We start from the raw sequence: 24,393 nt of genomic DNA, 5'->3' as shown, positions 1-24,393 counted from the left end.
ACTACCACCACTCTCTTTTAAAACCTTCATTAATATATTTAATTTGATACCCATATCGTACAAACACATTATAGAGTCACCCCTGGTCCACCTTTATAGAACTAAGACACACTCCATTTTAAAATACTCATTATAACCTTTCGTTTGATACCCATGTTGTACCAACGCATTCTAGAGTCAACACTGGTCCACCTTTATAACGATATCCCGAAAAGGCATCCACCTATAGAACTAAGGGCCACTCCCTTTTAAAATTCTCATTAACACCTTTCATTTCATACCCATGTCCTACAAACAAATTCTAGAGTCACCCGTGGTCCACCTTTATGGCGATATCTCGAATAGGCGTCCACCTAAAGAAATAAGGACCACTCCCTTTTAAAATACGCATTAACACCTTTCATTTGATACACATATCGTACAAACAAATTCTAGAGTCAGCCCTGGTCCACCTTTATGGTGATATCCCTAAATGGCGTCCACCTATAGAACCATGGCCCTCTTAAAATACTCTTTAATACCATCCATTTGATACACATGTCCTACAAACAAATTCTAGAGTCACCCCTGGTCCACCTTTATGGCGATATCTCGAATAGGCGTCCACCTAAAGAGCTAAGGACCACTCCCTTTTAAAATACTCATTAACACCTTTCATTTGATACCCATATCGTACAAACGCATTCCAGAGTCACCCCTGGTCCACCTTTATGGCGATATCTCCAAAAGGCGTCCACCTATAGAACTAAGGCCTACTCCATTTTAAAATACTCTTTTTAGCACCTTTCATTTGATACCCATATTGTACAAACGCATTCTAGAGTTACCCTGGTCAACCTTTATGGGGATATCTCGAAAAGGCGTCTACCTATAGAACTAAGGCCCACGCCCTTTTAATTAACACCTTTCATTTGATACCCATATCGTACGAACAAATTCTAGAGTCACCCCTGGTCCACCTTTATGGCGATATCTCGAAAAGGCGTCCACCTATAGAACTCCACCTTTATGGTGATATCCCTAAATGGCGTCCACCTATAGAACCATGGCCCTCTTAAAATACTCTTTAATACCATCCATTTGATACACATGTCCTACAAAACAAATTCTAGAGTCACCCCTGGTCCACCTTTATGGCGATATCTCGAATAGGCGTCCACCTAAAGAACTAAGGACCACTCCCTTTTAAAATACTCATTAACACCTTTCATTTGATACCCATATCGTACAAACGCATTCTAGAGTCACCCCTGGTCCACCTTTATGGCGATATCTCGAAAAGGGGTCCACCTATAGACCTAAGGCCTACTCCATTTTAAAATACTCTTTTTAACACCTTTCATTTGATACCCATATCGTACAAACAAATGCTAGAGTCACCCCTGGTCCAACTTTATGGCGATATCTCGAAAAGGCGTCCACCCATAGAACTAAGGCTTACTCCCTTTTTAAATACTCATTAACACCTTTCCTTTGATACCCATATTGTACAAACGCATTCTAGAGTCACCCCTGGTCCACCTTTATGGCGATTCTCGAAAAGGCGTCCACCTATAGAACTAAGGACCACTCCCTTTTAAAATACTCATTAACACCTTTCATTTGATGCCCATATCGTACAAACAAATTCTAGAGTCAGCCCTGGTCCACCTTTATGGCGATATCCCTAAATGGCGTCCACCTATAGAACCATGGCCCTCTTAAAATACTCTTTAATACCATCCATTTGATACACATGTCATACAAACACATTCCAGGGTTACCCTAGGTTAATTTTCCTACATAGTGATTTTCCCTTACTTTGTCTCCATAGCTCTCAACTGAGTATGTAATGTTCGGTTACACCCGAACTTAGCCTTCCTTACTTGTTTACTATAATTTGCTCTCATCTTTCACTCGGTATTAAAACGGATTTTTAGTAAATTAATACAACCAAAATTTCGCAGCCAACCAGATCAAAACGTCCTTTATAAAAATATCAATTCAAAATAACGTCGTCTGAAAGAGCAAACTATTGGTGAAATGCTGCCAGAGGTGATTTTCATTCTTCATGAAGAAATATCGCTATTGGCGAAATGCTGCCAGAGGTGATTGTCATTCAAAAGAATCGAATGAAGGAAAATCTCCAATCACTGATATATTTGGATAGCAATAGATATCCCCATAGCGATTTTTTCATTCGCGGGGATGCAATCACCGATAGTAAAATATTGTTCCATCACTAATGCTCACATTTTCCGTTAAGTGAACCGGTAAGCAAGACAAGATTTTCACATGTGCTAGGAATGCAACTTGGAGAAAATTCGCTTTATCCATTCGACATAATTGGAACAAACCTCCAAATATTCATAAACAGTTTCAATGGAAAAAGTGATTTTATTATAAACATTTTAATTTGAATTTTACTTTGTATATCATTATTATTATTAATTTTACTTTGTATTAATTAGGTATAAGTGAATATTAAAATATTTGCTACAACTTGGTTATTTTAACTGAAATATATATTGTGCGTTGAATAATTATCAATTTACAATTTCATTCTATGTTATAATATAATTATAGGTGACTTAATTCTAAAATCATAACACGGCTATCTGGTTGTAAAAGGCGATGGAGTCTTATGGGGGACGTCATAAGACCTGAAAATAAATAAAAATGTGTACCAATTGCAATAATAATATATTAGGCGTAGCTTTACTACCTTATCAATATGCGTAGGGAGTGGAAACTGTGCAACTTGTGCCCGCAAATGTTAATTGCTCGTCGGTTTGTTGAAAATTGTCCAATCCGGTACCAAGATTGCCGCTAAGGATTCAGGGTCGGCCCTAACCTCAAAAAGTAGAAAAAATCACCGGTGTTAGATAAATTTAGATTGCCTTATCACATCCGCACTCTTTTTTGTTCGGGTTTGTATTTTAAATTCATCTAATAATAAATATAAAATAATTGAAAAATTATCCCTCGCGTTACTATATTTTCTCCTTTTTTTAAGACTCTCTAGGCCATTTATTGTTCATTTCGAAAATTGATCCGATATGGTCAGTATCAAGGGATGCGCATCACTGCCAGTTATAAAATTCAATTGCGAAATTTGAGGTCGCAGAGAATCAGCCGAAAAAAGTGAAAGCGGCCTTTGGCGCGATCAACAATAACCCAGCATTGATGCTAATCGTTAAACTGTGCCACGAGAGCCATGAGTATTAGTAGATAATTCATAGCAACCGTAAGTCGCCTTTGTGCGTGACCAGCATGGAACCACAAATGATTTTAAGAAATCGTGCCGACGAAGAGTATTAGAGTTAGCCCAGAACAACAGCTACGAAAGTGCGACCATTTTTAGTAATTCTCCCTTCCTCCGTAAGGAGCTACTCCTGGAATTTTTTGAACGATCCGCGATATTTTGAGGCAAAAACCCCGGATTTTTTCAAATGGCTGAAACGTCGCTTTGATTAAATACATATGAGCAAAACCTTTCCAAATATTCAGCCCTATCCTGCATTTCGACTTGGATTGGAATTTTTTCGATTGGGCAATTTTGGTATTCTGTGTTCCAATCTCTTTCGATCCAACTTCGAATCGTTCGATTTTTTGTATTCTGCATTTCGATCGTAGTTCCGTTTTTCTAAGTTGAAAATTAGTTGGCGGAAAAATATTTTCTTTTTATTTTTTTATTAATTTGTAACAGAATTTTAACAAAAATGTAAGTAAAACTTGTTAAGAAAAGTAGAAGGCTTGTTGATGATTGTTTTTTATATGTTTCCAGGTCAAAAACAACATGTCGATGTTGAAGTCCTTGGACTTATTTGCCCCGCAAAAGTATCTATCACATACTTGAAAGCATCCTTGTTAAGTCGTAAGTTTTTTTTGAACCTAAATAAGAAAATAAGTCATTAAACTTTACCACTTTTAAGTTCAATTTCTTACAATTCGTCACTCATCTCAAATGGATTACACAAATTTCGCAATATTTGCCTTTCCATTCTCGCCTGGCAGTTTTCGTATGCGTTGCTTTCCAACTCCATAAATAATGCCGCGGCTATTGATTCCATTATAATAGACAGCTATAATTTGTGTCTGTTCGTTGGGTCCAGTTATATGCCAAAGCAAGCTGCCGGCGTAGAGGAAGGTGAAGCGAAAACGTAAACAATCCTTGCGGAAATAATAAATAAACCTTTATAAAGTATTTTAGGCCACTGCAATGAAATTAGCATCCTTAAAATTCAGAAAATATCAACTATATTCGTGCAGGAATCCGTTTTAACAAAACTTGGTGGCCACGGCAGGGAATTGGCCAAAAGAACGACAAAAACACACTTACAATTATGAAAGCACTTCACTCAAAAAAATATAACACTGCGGCAATATTTTCTATTGCTTTTTTTTTGTACAAAATGGCGTGGATAATAAAATATAAACGTTTTTTTAGCATTTTTTACAAATTTTCTTTAATTTATTTTGTTCCAATGTTCACACATTCCGTACCAACAGCTGATTTCGAAAAATCATTTGGTCTTCCTCTTCTCTTTACGATTCCGTCGTAATGCAGAATACCAAACTTCGATTAAAGCGGAGCGTAGAACGGGTACGTAATCGAAATGCAGAATAGGGGTGATTGTATGATTTTAATAATCGGGGATTGCCCATATTGCTTTTTTTTTTTTTAAATGTATGAAAACATGAAACAGCTGTCGCCTTGTCCGTCCTGATGTCACGTTGTTTAAATTTTTCCCAAATTATTAAATAAATTTCCAAATATTTTTTTTTATTTTCGTACTACAAGCCTCCCAGATACTCATCCGCAGCTTCAGGATATTGTTCCAGATCGTCAAACATATTCTAACGAATATTAGTATCACTAAGTTATACTGACATCACTAAGCGGTTATTAAATAAAGGCACAACAACAATAAAGCAAGCTGCCACTCTTGGTACGTAAACAAATCAATTATCATTTACACACATATGTACATACAAGGCAACGGAAAGATACTCGCAAACACAGGTAATCAGCAGCCGAAGTAGTACTCACATACACACACGCATATGGCTATACGAGAGGCTATAAACTACAAATACACATGCATATAGCTGGTAACCAAGTAGTAGATTCTAGAAGGAGAAACGTCTAGACATTTGGAGAAATATGCAGACAAGGCAACAGAGAGTATAAAAGCAGCACACGCTGAGTAGACAGTAATCAGTTTTGATTTAAACACACTATTGGTGCGATGTATAATTGTGAAGTACTACTCTTGAAGTAATCTAAATAAAGACCAGTTTGCAATACTAAATAGTGGAGTGATTTATTCAACAGCTTAGCGATTCGAACTTTAGCAGATCGTTTCAAATACGCGGAAGAGTATGTCATTCATCTTAATGGCGATGAGACAACAAAATTGGAGGAGAAAAACGAAACATCGCAGACAGTTACCAGCACAGACTTGAACATGATATTGGCTGCAATATCTGCACAAACATCGACAGTAACATCCATGTCGTCGCAAATGTCGAAGAGCAGACGACATATATGGCATCTCAACTGGAAGAATAGAAGACATGTATGGCCTCTCAACTGGAATCACAGGAGATACAACAAGAAGCAAGTTTTTCAGAAATGTCGTCACAAATAACATCGAAGGTTGAAGCACAAGAATGTCGACACATATTACATCCGAGATGGAAGCACAAGGAGAGCGGTTATCATTGCAGGTGGCACAAATTTCTTCGCAGCTAGAAGCACAGGATACAAAAATTGTATAGCTCGGGGACAAAATGGATGCCGAGATAGAAGCTTTGCAGGAGTTGCAAATAAATCGGCCAGCGGTTTCAGGGAGTAATCCAAAGGTAAAGATACCATCCTTTGACGGGTCTGTTCCTTTCCAGGTCTTTTAGCTACAGTTTGAGAAAACCGCAGCCGTGAACAAATGGAATGCTGAAGATAAAGTTGCAGCTCTATTCGTAGCATGGAAGGGGCCAGCAGAGAAATCCTACAGACAAATTCCGAAGGAGAACGGAACAACTATGAAGCATTGATGGCTGCTGTAGAACGACGAACACTGGAAACGAATCTACCAAATAGAATTGCAAAACCGCTACCAAAAATCTAAGGAGACTTTGCAGGAGTTTGCCTCGGATGTTAAAAGATTGGCTCATCTAGCAAATGCGGACGCACCCGTGGAATACACCGAGAGGGTAAAAATCCAGAGCTTTATAAATGGCATACGGGACGTTGAAACGGAGCGGGCTACATACGCAAACCCAAAGCTAATATTTGCTGAAACAGTATCCCCTGCACTGCCTCAGAAACCTGCCCCACTATTGAGTAAACCAGCGTACAAATCACACACAGACACAATTTTGGAAGCACTGAAGGGATGACAACAGAAAAATTCCGGACTTATGAAATGCTTTAAGTGCGGCAACCCAGGTCACATTGCACATCATTGCAGCACCGGTCCCAATAGTTACTGTTGGGTGGACGTAAACGCAGAGCTGAAGGAGACGAGCAAATCTCCAAGTCCGCTCAATCGATAAACTAAAGTGAGTCAGCTGCAAGTGGCGAGAACTGGCTCCCGCAATTGAATGCCCCATAATCCCTATCTCGCAAATTGGAAGAAGGTCAAACAATCTTACTGTAGGAGGACATGTGGATGGAAAGGAACATTTACTGACTGTAGATAAGGGTGTATCTCAATCCATCATTCGAGCGGATTTAGTCAACAAGATGATAAGGCCATTGCATGGAGCAAGATTGCGTACAGCCACTGGAGAAGTCACTAGAGTTGGGAAATATCCGTGTACCTGTGATTTTGTCACAGGTACTACATGATCACAGCTGAACGCTGTGATTGCTTCTGAGGAATAGCCGTGAGTGACCGACTGTGATAGCATCTGCACTTCGTTCACAATCACGTTTAATTATAATCTCTATCACATGAGTCAATGAATCTGTGATTCGTGCTGTGACTAATTAGGAGCAGATGGCGCAGTCTCCATGTAAAATCATGCATGTATATGTATTTGGAATGGATATTTTTTTTGCATTCCGTTTTGAGTACGGTTTCTATTGATGTGAATACGTCTGTTACTTACGTTCTGAAAATCGTTTCATTTTTAATATTCTCGTATTGACTGGACTGGGGCGATTTGGAGTGTAGCACTTTAAGCTTAAAGTTTTATAAAAATTTATTATTTATGAAAGATGTAAAAAAAATCCAAAACCAGTTTCCTATGGCAGTTTTTTGAAAAGGTTGATCATTCTTTTTCCACATGCAATATTTGCAAAAGCAAAACATCTTATAAAACATCGACAAGTAATTTGAAGAGACATATGATGCGGAGGCATCCGACCGTACAACTGGAAGAGCTTGCGGTAAATTTTAACGACTTCCAAGCTTTGTTAGTGTCCCTGTGTATGTATGCATTTCCCTTTGCAGGATAAACCTCAACCTATCGAAATTGAACCTGTCATTGATATCACTGAAGAGCAGCCATCAACTTCCAGTGCAGCACCAAAACGGATGACACAATGCAAAATTATAAAACACTATCACCCAATTTCAAAAGAGGGTTTGAATAGCAAGCTTCTGCAGTTATTTACTATAGACTTACAACCAATTAGCGTTGTAGTCGACAGAGGATTCAGGGAATTTGTGAAATCTTTGAATCCTATGTACGTACTCCCAAGCAGACGGGTAGTTTCCAAAACCATGATTCCTGCTTTGTACGAACAGTGCAGACATAAAATGTAAGGAATGATACAAGGCGGAAACCAATTTTGTATTACAACGGATTTTTGGACTTCAAGAAATATTTCTAGCTTCATTGCTGTGACAGCACATTTTGTATCACCGGAGTTTGAGCTGAAATCCATACTATTGTCGGCTTCAGAGCTCAATATTAACCATACGGCCGAAAACTTAGCTAACGCGATACACAAAATTGTCTGTGACTGGAATGTAGAAAGAAAAATTTTGCTTTCTGTTTCCGATAATGCCAGCAACGTAAAATGTGCCCTTACAACAAAGTTGAATTGGAAACATATGGCTCATACAATGAATTTGATTGTTAAAGATGGGTTGCGTGTAACGGAAGTTGCTGAAATAATCGATAAGATCAAAGGTATAGTTACTTATTTTAAGAAAAGTTCTTCAGTCAACGTAGCTTTTCTGAGCTATCAACGAAACAGTGGCAGGGACCCGTTGAAGCTGATTCAACAAGTTGAGACTAGGTGGAACTCTACTCTTGCAATGATGGAACGATTCGCTGCGCTTGAGGAAGCAGTAAAATGTACGCTAGTTATTTTAAACAGGGGCCTTTTAACCTTGTCTAGTGAAGAATGGAAAATAGTCAGAGATTTATGTATAATATGTCAACCATTCAAAGACGCTACAGTAACCATAAGTGGCAAAACGTATTGTACGGGATCCCTGGTAATACCGATTACAAATGGTCTTCAGGACGTCTACAGGCATTTGCTAACAAAAGTGTGGCCCGATCCTGTGCGCAAGGTTATAGACATTTTTGTAAATGGTATTCGGGAACGATTGGGCAATATCCAAAAAAGCAACACATTTTCTGTAGCTACATTTTTGGATCCTAGGTTTAAATTATTAGCATTGACGGATGAATTAGCTGCAGAAAATTATAAAAAAATTGTGAAAAGTAATCTTATGGAACTGTACAGGGCAGAATCGGCTCCCTTGTCTGAGAGTGTAGACGAACCTGCAGAATGTTTTCTTTCCATTTGGAGCACTTTCGATCAATATGCCAACCAAAATAGACCGAAAGGTAGTGCTGAAGCAAAAAGCATCATTGAAATGCAGCGGTATTTAGAGGATCGTATAGTTTCCAGAACAAACTATTCATTTCAGTGGTGGCGCGAAAATAAATATAAATACCCTAAGCTAGCAGATTTGGCAAGGAAATATTTATGTGCACTAGCATCTTCTGTTCCATGTGAAAGTTTTTTCGAAAGCAGGCCAAATAGTTAGCGACCGTCGCTCACGACTGAGGGAAAAAAAAACTGAGATGCTTATCTTCTTAAACAGTAATCAAACTTTTGTATAACATTTTTAAATTAAACGCATCCAAAAAAAATATTTTACTAAGATTGATTGAATATGTATTTAGATTTAATTTTTTTTTCTGTATGTACGAATATATACAATTTTTGCAGTTTTATTTCATAAAATATTTTTGGTACCTGTATTTAAATGTTAATTGAACTAAAGGCTGACTATGATAAAATAAAAAGAATTTGATAACAAAAAATTGGGTTTTAAAATTACCACTTATTTATTTATTTAGTAGTCTACAAATTTAACAATTAATCAGATTAAATATAGTTACGGATTACAGATAAATTACAGAAGCATACAAATTGAACAAAATTATATTATAAAATATGTATATATTATTAAAGCAGTTGTTGGGATGGACTGTGATGCCGAGTAACAGGAATTGATTATTAGTGCTGTCGGAATGGAATGCTGTTCAGCAGCTGATGTATATTTGTCCAGATGTTGCGATTTATTGGGTTTTAAAAGACGGCGAACCCCCCTAATTATCCACCTCGACCTCCTTATCATGTATCTAAAAGCGAAAATTAAACATTTAATTCCTTTCATTATATATACAATGGTGCTTACAAATTATAAATAACGAGTACTCTACAATAACAACAACCTGCTACAAAAACACCAACCCAAATCTTAAAATTAATAACTGACAACGCCTTTATTAATAGATGAAAAACGATTGCAATAATCTCTTACTTGTTCGGCGGACAACAACAGGTGCCCATCCTTTAACAACTTGAGAAAATCGAAACGCTCCTGTATTTGCATATTATGCGGATAACGTCCATCAATACGTATAGTTTTCCGCTCAACATTCGGCATTTCAGCAATCATGTTGAGAATTTTATCCATATATGCAGTTAAACTGTTCGTAACAAGTATGATGAAAGTATAATCATTTGGCAAACGTTCAATTACTTGTGGGCGATTAAGTGTTTGTTGAGTGCGCGGAGCACGACTGGGCGATTAAATATACAAGCAACAAATTTCGCGTATTAAACGCTGGTAATACTTGACCTAATACTTCTGGCGGTATTTTCTGGTTATGGGCAAGCGTTCAAAAAATCTTTAACACTTTTTAGCCTTTAAACCATTCTTATCGTCCTCGGCAAGGCGCCTTATTAGTTCGAGAAGCCCTTCACGCTGACCCTTATTAGTGGCGGTCATACTAGCCTATAGTAAGAAAACATAGTGAAAATTTGAATTATTCTTAAATATCAAGTAATATTAATTTTGTATTCATATATGTTGAAAGTTTGTATCTACCTGGAATGATTCAAACAGATGATCCAATTGTTCGGGCGTAAAATCCCAAGCTAATTTCGCCAAAAGGTCATGCACATTCTTAACAATTGCTTCGTGTTTGCTAATCTGTGCACGCCATACTGTATCCAAATCTTCAAGTGTTGAGGCGTGTTCTTTTATAGAAATCGTATTATCTTCTCCGACTTTTCAACATATTGTAGCTGAGCAAGGCGTCTTTCGAGCACAAAACATCAGAAAGTTGATATAATTCTAGTACCAAATAAAATCGCAATGAAAAAGCCAACATTTTTATATTAAATTGTTTACGTGTACTTACGCTCTGCCGTCAACCAATCCATTTCATCATCGGGCATACAATGCTGTTGTTGTTGTGTACGATGTGAATATGAGCTTAGCACTATATTGATTTTATTTAGCGCATTCATTTTACCATTGAAGCTGGATACGTGTAATAGGCGCAATATCATTTTGAGACGAAACAATTCCAGATCACGTAAGAAATCCTCTTCTCCAGGCAAACGACTTGCTAACACACGTGCCGACTTTACAATACCATTAATATATTCGTTCCACCCCTCCGGTTTGGCTTCACGCTTCAATTCATCATCAGAGAAACTATATAAGAAATCCAGCATAGCATTCTAAATTTGCATAAAGTACTTAGCAATGGTTGCAGCTGATGTCAACAGCTGCTCGTAGCATTGCTCAAATCAATGCAAATGTCAATTGGTTATCCAGGCTCTCGTCGGACGTGCCGCCTTTTGTTTGCAGTTCCAACCAATCCTTTTGGATTTTTTAATTTATTAAATATGACACTGTCATTTCGATGACAGTATCAAATGTGACATTTTTAGTGGAGAGCAAAAAAAGCTTTGAATGTGTGCGTGAACTATCACCAACCACCGTCTTGAAGGGTAGCTCTTCCTCTTCCTATGTCACAGTCACAGTCACGGATAAAATACGATGTGACTGAGAGGTCACATTCACAGATAACATTGTTCCTCAAAAATCACGGGATCTGCCAACATTAGAAGTCACAACTAGGAACGTCACAGTGGTACACAATTTTATAGTGGCAGAGATTGTTGATGAAATCATAATTGGAGTGGATTTCTTAATCGACCAAGGCATCAAGATCGATATTCAAAGCAAGACGATGCGATATAAGAACATGGACGTGCCACTTAATTTCGGTTACGAGAGAGGCTACAGCAGTAAACGAGTACTGGTTGAAGAGAGTCAGCAAATACCACCAAGATCAGAAGCAGTCATCTGGGCAAAGGTTGATGGAAATTGTGGGACAAAGAAATTGTGGGTTGTTGAAGCAGCAAGCACATCAACACCGAATGTACTTGTAGGAAAAACCATGGCTATGACAAAACAAGATGGTTTGGAGACGTATTCTGGTAAAGGTACTCAGTGAGTGCAAATCACCACTCAAACTGACCAAAGGTGCTATATTGGGAAGATACCAAGAAGCTGAAATAGTTATTAACTGTGAACAGCTCCAGGAAAACGTTTCAACTAGGAAGATTAATCTTTGATTAATCATGGCATTGACGGAGGGGCTAGAGGAAGACTATCAGAGTAAGGCAAAGAGCTGATCATAAAGTACGCAAATATATTTGACCAAGATGGCTCCAAACCAGGCCGCACCAAGATTGTGAAACATCAAATTGACACTGGAGATGCGAGGCCGACCCGTCAATCTCCTCGTAGTGTTCCACTGGCGAAGCGGGAAGTGGTGAGTCAAATCATACAAGAAATGAGCGACAGCGGCGTAATCGAATCATCAGCTAGTCCATGGAAAAATGAGGTTTTGCGTGGACTACCGGAAGTTGAATGACGTTACGAAAAAGGATAGCTGCCCATTGCCAAGAATTGACGACAGTTTGGACTCGCTATCTGGTACAAAATGGTTTTCCACACTGGACTTAAATGTGGCTACTGGCAAGTGGAGGTGGAGGAAGGCAAGGATAAAACAGCGTTTAGTGTCGGAGATGGTCTTTGGCAGTTTATAGTAATGCCCTTTGGAAAATGTAATGAACCAGCTACTTTTGAGACTCATGGATCAGATACTGAAAGGACTACATTAGAAAACATGCTTAGTGTACCTAGACGACATCATCATATTGGGAAAGAACTATGAAAAACATCTTAAGAACCTAGAGAAAGTTTTCCAGAGAATACCTGGCGGTATGAAATTAAGTCCCAAAAAGATATTCGCTGTTTAAAAAGGAAGTAAGTTATTTGGGTCACAAGGTAACGACAGAGGGCATCTGCACTGCCAAGAATTGACCAAGACCACAAAACCTGCATGCATTGAGATGTTTCTTTGGGCTGTGCACATATTACCGCAGATTTTTACCAAACTTTTCCAGCGTACCCCATAGCCTACAAGAGTTTACAAGAAAAAAAGGCTTGTCACCGAAATTGCAGTTAAATTGGCAAGTCCCATATAAAGTTGTGACACGGATTAATGATGTAGTTTACCGCATAAAAACAATTGGGAAACGAGGAACAAAAATGAAAGTGGTTCATTTGGAAAGACTGCCAGCGTTTAGATCATGAAATTTGTCTGATCGGGACGATAGGACTTATGTGGAGGGCAGTGTGACGAATATTAGTACAACTAAGTAATACTCACATCACTAAGCGGTTATTAAATAAAGGCACAACAACAATAAAGCAAGCTGCCATTCTTGGTACGTAAACAAATCAATCATCATTTACACACATATTTACATACAAGGCAACGAAGAGATACTCGCAAACACATGTAATCATCAGCCGAAGTAGTACCCACATATACACACGCATATGGCTATGAGAGAGGCTATAAAATACAAATACCCATGCATATATCTGGTAATCAAGTAGTAGATTCTAGAAGGAGAAACGTCTAAACATTTGGTGAAATATGCGGGCAAGGCAACAGAGAGCATAAAAGCAGCACAAGCTGAGTAGTCACTAATCAGTGTTGATTTAAACACGCTATTGGTTGTGAAGGTTAATTGTGAAGTACTACTCTTGAAGTAATCTAAATAGTGGTGTGATTTATGCAAAAGTTTAGCGATTCGAACGTGAGCAGAAGGTTTAAAATAAGCGGAATTCCCCAAAATTCCTTACAATATTATTGACGTCATCAGTATGTTTCCATATTCATTATGTGGATATGTGTTATTCTGAAGTCCAGCCATTCAGTTTAGATATTTACGCCGATTACTTTGTCGGCGCGCCGGCGCCGCCGCCGCCGCCGGTATATAAAGAGCTTATTCTGAAAAATGGTCTTCGTGAAATTTAAAATTTATGTTTTACAATTAATTGTCTTACCTCAAAATAAGCAATCGAATTCACAATTAAACAGCAGTAGCGGGTATTTCCTAATGCCTACCACCTGCAAAATCAAGAATAACTCCCGTATATTGCTTCATTATTAAATTTTTCTCTAAACTTATCAGTTTTCATGTGATGAATGCAACATTTTTTTCAAGAATAAATAAAAATTACAACGTCAAATAGATATAAGTATTGCTGAAATATATTCTTATACCAAGATTTTGCCCTTAACTACTTTTTTTAAACAAACTTGCCAAGCAGCAACACAGTCAGGGGATGTCAGTTCAACTTGGGAGCAAGATGGCCGCAATTGTCAAAAATGTTGACTGCCGAGCAAACCTCTTGCGATTGAATCATAGTTTGTATAGTTCCGCCATGATTTGAATAGAAAATTTACAAATGTGGCAAAAATGCTGAGACTTAAATTTCAATTAAAAAAATAACAATTTTCTGTGCTCGCAGTTTTGTAAACTTTTTAAATCCATAATAAAAGCATTACTTATTTAACTTTTGGCGTTTCATGCAGGATCAGATGTAAAGGATATTACTTGTGTAATTCGTGTGTTGACTATTTGGTCTAGGAAGCGTGGAACATTTTCTACGTTTCCTAGACAGACTAGTTTTTTTGTGTACAAACTTGTGTTCATGTTTTTTTCTGAAACTGGCACCGGAGCGAAACCGAAATAAATGTTAAAAAACGAGACCATAACCAAAACCGAAACAGTGTAAGGAAACCAAAACCGCAAGGTTATTTTAATCAGTAAAATTCCTTGAACTTAATGCATTAATGAATTTGTATTAAATACTTTTTTTTTGCATCGAGCTGGCTTTGAAATATGTATTCCTTTATTTATGTACAAACTGCGGGTAAAAATTTTTGTTCCTGTATTTTTTTTTTGTTTTAAAGAAATAATTTGATTTTTAAATAAAAAATATTTTAAAAATCTTTTTGTTTACTATTTATTATGCAATTGGTTAGTTAAGATGTTTCAATATAATAAATATCCAAATCCCGGAATCCTTGGATTGCAATACCCAATAGACGATAGTTCCAGGATTATACAAATCTAAAAATTGGCATCCCTAATACTTAAATACATTTGTATACTTATGTATGTTTGCACGCCTTTCACATTTTCTTTACTTCGCTATCTCCCCGTGTATGTGGGTCATGCATACATATATTCTTAAATTTTAGAAATACTCAGCCCTTCCGGCAACAAAATGTATTGACTATTATCATTAATAGTTGACACATGATATGCTAATTTTCGCTTCGCATGTAATGTAGCCATAAATTCCGTCGTACATTTCGCATCATATTGATTTTTTTGTTTCTGATTTCGAACACATTGTGGTAGCACTTCCGATATTGCGTTATTGAAATTGAGTGGAATTTCATCTTCATCCAACTTACGAATCCATCGAGGTTGAGGTTTGGTTGGGCTCATAATTCGGGGGAATAATTCACTTACAGTAGTTTGCTTTTCTTGCAAACTCTCATGGGAGAGTGTAGTTCCGAGTCGTCTTAGCATTGACACAACTTTTCCATCTATCAAAGGACATCTCAAGCACTGTTTGTTCTTATCAGTTGTATCTACTTTATTTTTAAATTTGCGGACGTGGTTATTGCTAATACATATTGTACTAATACATATTTTAGATAAATTTCTTTGGGACTCTTTACCATTTTGCCTCTTTCTATGTATATCGTCGCTGCATTTAATTTTGCATGAGTTATACAGATTTTTTCCCTCTTTACTTTTTAAAGCCTCTGTAGTACGAAGGGTGCGTGGGAATTTTTGGTATATTATTTTAATTGATGGAATGCAAAAACGGCCAATCCAGGGTTTGTATGTTACAAATTCCTGCCCTAAACGTAAATTTCTTAAAATCATCCTAAATATACCACAATGAAATGGTCGACTAAGACATCGTCGTTGAAATTTTAGTATATTTGTTCTGTGTCCTGAAAATGATGGGCGTTGTCTAAGAACATTCGGAGTGGAGTGTTTCGTCGATGCAGGAGTTTGAGTAAGCGTTTTTGTTGGTATACGCAATGGGCATACTTTGGCTATGGGACGTTGATTATATAATTTTGTTTGCTTGATAAATTGAAAGTGTCTTAGTTGGTGTTGACTTTCTGATTTCTCCTTATACAGCATGCCATTCATGTGAGAACGAAAGGTACCGGAGGGGCTATCTGCGTCGTTACTGTTTAATGCTTGAAGCGAGTGCCAGTTGATTAGCCAGTTATTGCAGCTATAACACAAGTATTTTTCCTCATTGAGCGGCTGAAAATAGATATAAACAATTTTTTAACAAGGGGTTGTATGAATCGCGTCTCGAAGCGTCTCTCCATTAAAGAGTTTTATGTCGTTGCTAGAAAATTAACATACATATGCCATTTATTATGACTAGGGGTGGGACTATCCGAATAAAAATTATCCGAATAATAAACTCTTTTATTCGCCAGGTATTCGTAATCCGAATAATATTTATTCGGATTTTTTATTCGTTTATCCGGATAGTACTATCCGGATACTTGGAATAGTAAAATAAAAGACATTGCGTTGATGTTACGCTCATCGCTTGTGCAGATGAGCATGCATAAATATTTATACGTACATATATTTATGTGTGTATAGATGCATATATGCATATATTTTTGTTTGTTTGGGGTTGCTTTGTTAATATTCATTTATTTAGTTACATATATTTACGTAACCAAAGTTGTGCTTGAGGCTTAAGCTAGAAATAGTTATCGGGGTCATTTACAACTGTACTGATCATAGAACTTTGTTTATTAGTAAACAGGTGTGGAAATGGTAATATGGTAGGGATTTTTGTTTCCCATATACATACATATATACATATGTATGTATGTAAGTTGTATGGAAAATGTTTGTTTTGATATCGTTTGGTTTGTATAAACATCTAATTGGTCACCATTAAAAAAATAAGTTTACATGTCATTGTCAACATTTTTTGCGAAGTCTGATGGATCAAAAGTTATTTAAGGTCAATGTTAAGTTAATGAAAACTTTTGAAAAAATTTCCTAAAATAAAGTTTGAAGCAATCAATTTTAAACGTAACAAAATTCTAGTGGAATTAGTGACTAGTTTCAAAAACGGCTGTCTGTCTGTTTTTGCCGCTCCTTAAAATTTTGATTGTCCTTGAACGCGTTAAACGCTGGAATATAAATACCCAAATGTGCATATAAGCATATTCTAACATATGTACATGTTGTATTCTTGCAGATTCCTTTGAAATTAGATTCATATACAAGTGCATGTGGGTATCTCTATGTGTATGTATATGTATTCAAGAAAATGCGCAAAGGGTGATATGAAATAAGAATCCCACCTACTTTTACGGTTAGTGTGGGTATTATGTTTATTTTTTTTTATTTAATTCTGTTGATGCTTGGACTAGCTGAGTATTTTTGCTTGCGAATGAAATTCTTTTCTTTTAAATCTTTTGGTTGTTGCAATACTTTTATGTGGGCATACTCGTGTATTCTACCTGCTACTGACTGACCTAACTACTGCTACTGACTGATCACAGTCCTACAACCATAAATACATACGTGTAGGTAATTCTAAAATAAATTTGCATATACATAGATGGAAATATTCAGGCGAACTTTTCCTTCGGTTTTTTGTTGTGGATTTTTAATCGATTATGTATATGTTCTTTGTCTTTCTTTAAATGCCGCGCTTGGAAATTTCGTTAACAATAAATATTAACCAGCATTGTCCTTTTATATCCTGCATCGCGTAACTTATTCATAAATAAAAAACGAAACAATGGAAAGTATAAAACGAATAAAAAATCCGAATAAATATTATCCGGATTATTTGAAACGAATAAATTTATTCGTTTATTCGAATAACGTTTATTCGGATATAATTCGAAAATAATCCCACCACTAATTATGACATATGTATATACATTTTTCGAACGCTGCAAAATATGAAGTAATTTTGAACCCCCGCCCATATATTAGAAGTATAAGTAGGTATACCCCTGCAGTGAAACCTACAAGTTCTATACTAAATGAATACTAATTTGTCAAAAATCCAAACTAGTTCCAGTTCTGTCGTTTTTCCAACTGGTAATTTTAACACGGCGATGTGTTACGTTTCTGCATCATTTGTGTTGAGTGCTTCGCCCCATTCAATGGGTACGACTACTCACAAATTGTCATTAAAGCCCTCTTACGGGAGTCCAAGCAAACTAGCAGTTTCAACAGGGTTGGACCATAGAGATTCTGCTGTTAGAGGCATAGATCGCACACTACAATTTAAAAGACGATTGGTGTCCTGTAGAGGTTTACGCCGATCACTTTATCGGCGGCGGTGGCGTAGGCACTGTTAAATACCGGCGGCGGCGGCATGGCCGGCATACGTCGGCTTTCTTACTTTACAATGCTTGGTTTTTCTATTAAAAAATTATAGTTAGGAAAGGTTTTGCCTATATGTATTTAAGGAAATCAACGTTTTGGCCAATTCGGAAAGATACGAGGTATTGCCTCAAAGTCTTGCGGATCGTTCAAAAAGTTTCAGGAGTAGCTCTTTGCGGAAGCACTGTCCTTCGTGCACTTACTTCAGGGAGGCTTCGAATCTAACCCCGGTGTAAGGGACCCTTACTGCTGCGTCTGCCAAAAAAAAATTTAAGTACTTAAAATGGTCACACTTTTGTCTGTATGTCACGTGCAAAGCGTAGTTTCACCGAAGGAGATGTTCTGGGCCAACTCCTAATACTCGTTGTCAACACGATTTTTTAAATCTTTTGTTGCTCCTTGCTGGTCACGCGCAAAGGCGACTTGCGGTTGCTATTAATAGTATTTTAATACCCATGACTCTCTTGGTACAATTTAACGATTAGCACCAATGATGGCCTATTGTTGATTGCGCTAAAGGGTGAACAGTAACAATCATTACGACCAGTCGTTACCACGCCTACTGACCCTCACACCACATGCCAGCATAAAAGCTGCAGGACTGCGGCTTCGAACTCATACCTTCGTCGACGTCACTTTCCTAGCAGCAGCGAATTTTTTTTCGTGCTATGCTGCCGACCACTACCAGAAACCTTTAAAAGTTAGGGAGTAACTATTCGGCCAAGGATGCCGCCCTCGAGTGTATTTTTGAATAAAATTCTGACTTACGGCATTCTTTAAACAAATTCCTAAAGAATGACCAAACCAACGTAACTCTTTACCAACTCACGAAATATTTAGTAGAAAATGAATTATTTCCCGCAAAACCTGTTGGCTTTACAAATTTATTATCACTACTAATATCTTACTAAAGGTACTTTTCTACTGCAATTTTCGGTGAAGGTGATTGAATTATTCCCTATTTTCCTTACTCCGTAAAAGCAACCCGTCCATATTTTTGAATTTGGAGTGTCAAAGCTCTGTCATCATTGAAGAATAAACCTCTAGTAATTGAATCATGTTATGTACCTACATTTGTATGCATATATTTCTATTGAATCCTTTTCATTTTTATTAATCAAAAATAGTAACTAACAACGTATGTACGTTCATAGGTGTTCAATTTGTAGTCCAGAAGCATTATGTATAAAGACGTTATACCGTGCGTATTTTTGCCTAAAAGGTGTAATGCAAGATAGACTTACGATTACGCAATGACTGCTGGTGTCATACGGCAACACCAGGTGCAATACAGCAAACAATTATAAATACAGGAAAGAAAACAACAAATTTTTTGGTATATCATGAAAGTTTCTTAGTACATACACCACAAATCACGCACAGAAGATTGCGCATTCACGAGTTCAAAATTGCTTCGTTCTGCGCAACTACGTCACACTTGACTGCTTGAACGAATGAAAGAAAGAGTGAAAAAAAAAAGAGCTAAGGAAAAATGATGTAAAAATTGCCATAAAAAACAGCTGATCTTTGATGATTGTTTTATTTGCACTAGTTCAGAATAGATCGGAAAAGCTTACCAAAAATATATGAAAATCAATCAAACCGATCGGAAACCAATATATAAAAAGCTGATCTTTTGTTTACATGCGCAATGTGCAATCTTGTGTGTGGTATTTGTGTACATACACACACGTTCATCCATATGAATAAATGTGCCTCTTAATAAATGCACACCAAACAAGTAAGGACGGGACTGTCTTCGGCTGTGCCGAAGACTTCACACCTTTCATGAATGGGGCTGAACAATAATCTTATCCCATTCGTAATCTCCAAATAATCGGCTGTATAAGATGAGAAATATATAGTGAACAGATGTACATACGTAAACGATTTTTAAGATAAATGTAAAATAAACAAGTAAGGAAGGCTAAGTTCGGGTGTAACCGAACATTACATACTCAGTTGGGAGCTATGGAGACAAAGTAAGGGAAAATCACCATGTGGGAAAATTAATCTAGGGTAACCCTGGAATGTGTTTGTATGACATGTGTATCAAATGGATGGTATTAAAGAGTATTTTAAGAGGGCCGTGGTTCTATAGGTGGACGCCATTTACGGATATCGTCATAAAGTGGACCAGGGCTGACTCTAGAATTTGTTTGTACGATATGGGTATCAAATGAAAGGTGTTAATGAGTATTTTAAAAGGGAGTGGGGCTTAGTTCTATAGGTGGACGCCTTTTCGATATATCGCCATAATGGTGGACCAGGGGTGACTCTAGAATGTGTTTGTACGATATGGGTATCAAATTAAAGGTATTAATGAGGGTTTTAAAAGGGAGTGGTGGTATTTGTATATGTGAAGGCGTTTTCGCGATATCGACCAAAATGTGGACCAGGGTGACCTAGACCATCATCTGTCGGGTACGGCTAATTTATTTATATATGTAATGCCACGAACAGTATTTCTGCCAAGATTCCAAGGGCTTTTGATCTCGCCCAGCAGAACTTTTTCATTTTATTTTACTTAATATGGAAGGTGCCACGCCCATTTTACAAAGTTTTTTTCTTAAGTTATATTTTGCGTCAATAAACCAATCCAATTACCATGTTTTATCCTTTTTTTTAGTATTTGGTATACAATTATGGCATTTTTTTAATTTTTCGTAATTTTCGATATCGAAAAAGTGGGCGTGGTCATAGTCGGATTTCGGCCATTTTTTATACCAATATAAAGTGAGTTCGGATAATTACGTGAACTGAGTTTAGTAAAGATATATCGATTTTTACGCAAGTTATCGTGTTAGCGGCCGAGCGGAAGGCTGTGTATAAAAACTGGGCGTGGCTTTAACCGATTTCGCCCTTTTTTACAGAAAACCGTTATCGTCCTAGAATCTTAGCCCCTACCAAATTTCACAAGGATTGGTAAATTTTTGTTCGACTTATGGCATTAAAAGTATCCTAGACAAATTACATGAAGAAGGGCGGAGCCACGCTCATTTTGTAAATTTCTTTTATTTTTATATTTTGTTGCTCCATATCATTACTGGAGTTGAATGTTGACATAATTTACTTATATACTGTAAAGGTATTAACTTTTTTTTTAAATTTGACTTAAAAAAATTTTTTTTTTAAGTGGGCGTGGTCTTTCTCCGATTTTGCAAATTTTTATTAAGCATACATACAGAAATAGCAGTAACGTTCCTGCTAAATTTCATCATGATATCTGCAACGACTGCCAAATTACAGCTTGCAAAACTTCTAAATTACCTTCTTTTAAAAGTGGGCGGTGTCACGCCCATTGTCCAAAATTTTACAAATTTTCTATTCTGCGTCATACGTTCAACTCACCTACCAAGTTTCATCGCTTTATCCGTCTTTGGTAATGAATTCTTGCACTTTTTCGATTTTTCGAAATTTTCGATATCGAAAAAGTGGGCGTGGTTATAGTCCGATATCGTTTATTTTAAATAGCGATCTGAGATGAGTGCCCAGGAACCTACGTACCAAATTTCATCAAGATACCTCAAAATTTACTCAAGTTATCGTGTTAACGGACGGACGGACGGACGGACATGGCTCAATCAAATTTTTTTCCGATACTGATGATTTTGATATATGGAAGTCTATATCTATCTCGATTCCTTTATACCTGTACAACCAACCGTTATCCAATCAAAGTTAATATACTCTGTGAGCTCTGCTCAACTGAGTATAAAAATAGGTATGTACTTTGTGTGGAGATGCAAAGTTTCACGTTTTTTGTGGTCTGCATGTAAAAACTATGACTACGAATCACGTATTTCAACAATATATGACGTAAACGTAAGTATTTGATGAAATCTGAAGCTCTTAGCCGTAAAAAAGGGGCAAAAGTGACAGTTCATAAGGGGTATATAATATATATACCTCCGATCTCTATGATTTTTTCAGACAAAAATATACGCTATATACGTAAGCATTTGGTGAAAATTGAAGCTTCTAGCTGTTAAAATGGGGCAGAAAGTGCGAAAAGTTTCTTATCTAAACAATCGGTTGTATGAGATATATACTATATATACCACCGATCTCTATGATTTTTTCAGACAACAATATATCCTATATACGTAAGAATTTGGTGAAATTTCAGTTTCTAGCTGTTAAAATGGGGCTGAAATTGCCAAAATATATATATATATATATATGTATATACTATACTATATTCAATACTATATCAATCTTCGTTGTGAGCGGACGTGTTTTCGCAGTGTCGTGGGGTGCGCGATTTGTTAATACGTTTTCTCCACTATAACTCTTAAAAAAAAAATATATATATATATATATAATATGTTCTGCCCTGCTTGCAGTGACAAAGTTGATCGTGCGGATGTGGCTAAAGTCGCGTGTGCTGATTGTGGTAGCTTTTTTCATGCCTCATGTGCAAGTATTACTGCTGATGATTTGGACTATATGAAGTCCAATAACATTAAACATCGCTGTGGTGCATGTACTATTTCGCGGCGCAAGTCCATACAACAACAGCCATTACCAGGTTTTGTGCCTACTGTTGCCATGGATGGGTCTGCTACATCAGGATCGAAGTCTGCCGCACAAACATCCACCAAACCATCATCAGCGGCGCTTGCTAAACAAAAACAGCACGTGCTTAACAGCCAAAAACAACAAACACAAAAGATCATTGGTAATAATAGCGCCAACTTACATAAATCCACAAACAACAACAGCAATATCCTCATTGTAAACCAAACGGGTCAACTCCACCGCCCTCAACAAGAGCAATTGCAATTAAGTCAAGCCAAGACAGGTACGAAAGAAATAACATTGCAATTGCTGTATGAAGAACTCGTGGGCTTAAAGAAACAAAACTCTGATTTCCTCAGCATAGTGAAGCAGCTCAAAGAGGAAAACGCAAAATTGTGCGATAGAGTGAGCAAGCTGGAAGGTTTATTGAACTGGAGAGAACAGCAACTGCTCAGCAGTGCTGTGGACATTGTTGGTGTGCCGCATCTAACAAGTGACAATGCAAGTGAAGTCACAAAAAATCTTTTAGGCTCTGCTTTTGGCATAACTGTCACTTCTGACGACATAAGCAGATGCTATGTAAAAAAAATAAAGCAGGGAACTGAATATTCTCATTTGAGAAATGTGGTGCGAGTGCACTTTGCTTCAGTTGAAATGAAGAGTAAAATATTGTCTAGCAAACGTAAGATGTAGAGAAAATTAACTACCAAAGTTCTTGGTGATACAAACAAAAGCAATATATTTATTAACGACAGTCTCACCAGCTACAATCGAGCTCTGTTTACAGTGGCAAAAAAAATAAAAAAAGAGAAAAGTTATAAATATTTGTGGATTAAGAATGGCAGTATTTTGATGAAAAAGGCTGATAATGACGTGGTTGTCTATTTAAGAACTTTTGACGATTTGTCAAAAGTGAGTTAGTTTTCCTTTTTATTTCTTTTTATTAATAATAAATTAAATGGTCTCTTTCGATTTTTTAAATAATAACAGCCACTCCGTAATCAGCCCAATCAAAGATTTAAATTTATTATGTAATACTAGTGACTCTTTTGTTGTTGTCCATCAAAACATACGCAGTCTTCGGCAAAATTTTGATTTGTTGCTCTGTAATTTGGTATTATTTAAAATCAAACCGGATTTAATTTTTGTTTCCGAAATATGGATATACTGTCACGAAATACGTGACTTTACTATACCTGGCTATACTTTCTGTGCAAATACAAATGACCGATATTCAGCGGGTGGTGTTGGAGTTTTTGTAAGAAGTAATTACGAATGTGAATACTTAGAATATGATATTACGAGTGCTGACATTTTAAAGATATCTTTAAGGTTGGATTCCAAAGTTTCAGTTTCATGTGTGTCTACAGGCTACACTCGGTCGCTGTTCAGATATTTTTGGATGAGTTTTCAAATCTTCTTTGCAGTGAAAATTCTGGTAACTTTTTTATTCTAGGTGACCTTAATTTAGATATCCTCAACCTAAATGCTATAACTGATAGCTACCTTATGCTTATGACTAATCATGGGCTAACATCCATTTTAAATGAACCTACTCGTAGTGTTTCTGGGAGCTGTCTCGACCATGTATTTGTTCGCAGCAGCAGTTATATATTTAATATTGTTACTGGTATAAATCTCAATCTCAACATTACAGATCATTCTATGGCAGGCTTAGTAATAAACATTACACGCAAAAAAACAACCCCGAATAGCAGTAATGCTAATTCTAAATTCACCAGGATTAATTTCGGTTCCCTCAACCAAAGCCTACGGTT

General features: G+C 36.9%; 1 protein-coding gene across 7 annotated transcripts in view; it reads right to left on the bottom strand.

Moving 5' to 3' along the window:
* Nucleotides 1-9,356: 9,356 nt before the first annotated feature.
* phyl (phyllopod) overlaps nt 9,357-24,393 on the bottom strand; it is a 413,007-nt gene continuing 397,970 nt past the window's right edge. For 6 of the 7 annotated variants that reach the window (XM_067773130.1, XM_067773128.1, XM_067773132.1 and 3 more), the window contains one exon: nt 14,635-15,982. In XM_067773130.1, the coding sequence (XP_067629231.1) occupies nt 14,876-15,862 (987 nt within the window). In that variant the 5' untranslated portion in view covers nt 15,863-15,982 and the 3' untranslated portion in view covers nt 14,635-14,875. Of the gene's footprint in view, nt 9,598-9,779; nt 10,257-10,349; nt 10,599-10,665; nt 13,627-13,682; nt 13,747-14,634; nt 15,983-24,393 lie in introns of those variants that run through there. The other variant, XR_010950890.1, reaches the window with a different exon arrangement.

This window comes from Eurosta solidaginis, chromosome 3 (genome assembly GCF_040869045.1).
Source record: "Eurosta solidaginis isolate ZX-2024a chromosome 3, ASM4086904v1, whole genome shotgun sequence".
In the NCBI taxonomy this organism is placed as follows: domain Eukaryota; kingdom Metazoa; phylum Arthropoda; class Insecta; order Diptera; family Tephritidae; genus Eurosta; species Eurosta solidaginis.
The sequence above is the reverse complement of the archived record's forward strand: the minus strand, read 5'-3'. Positions and strand labels throughout refer to the sequence as shown.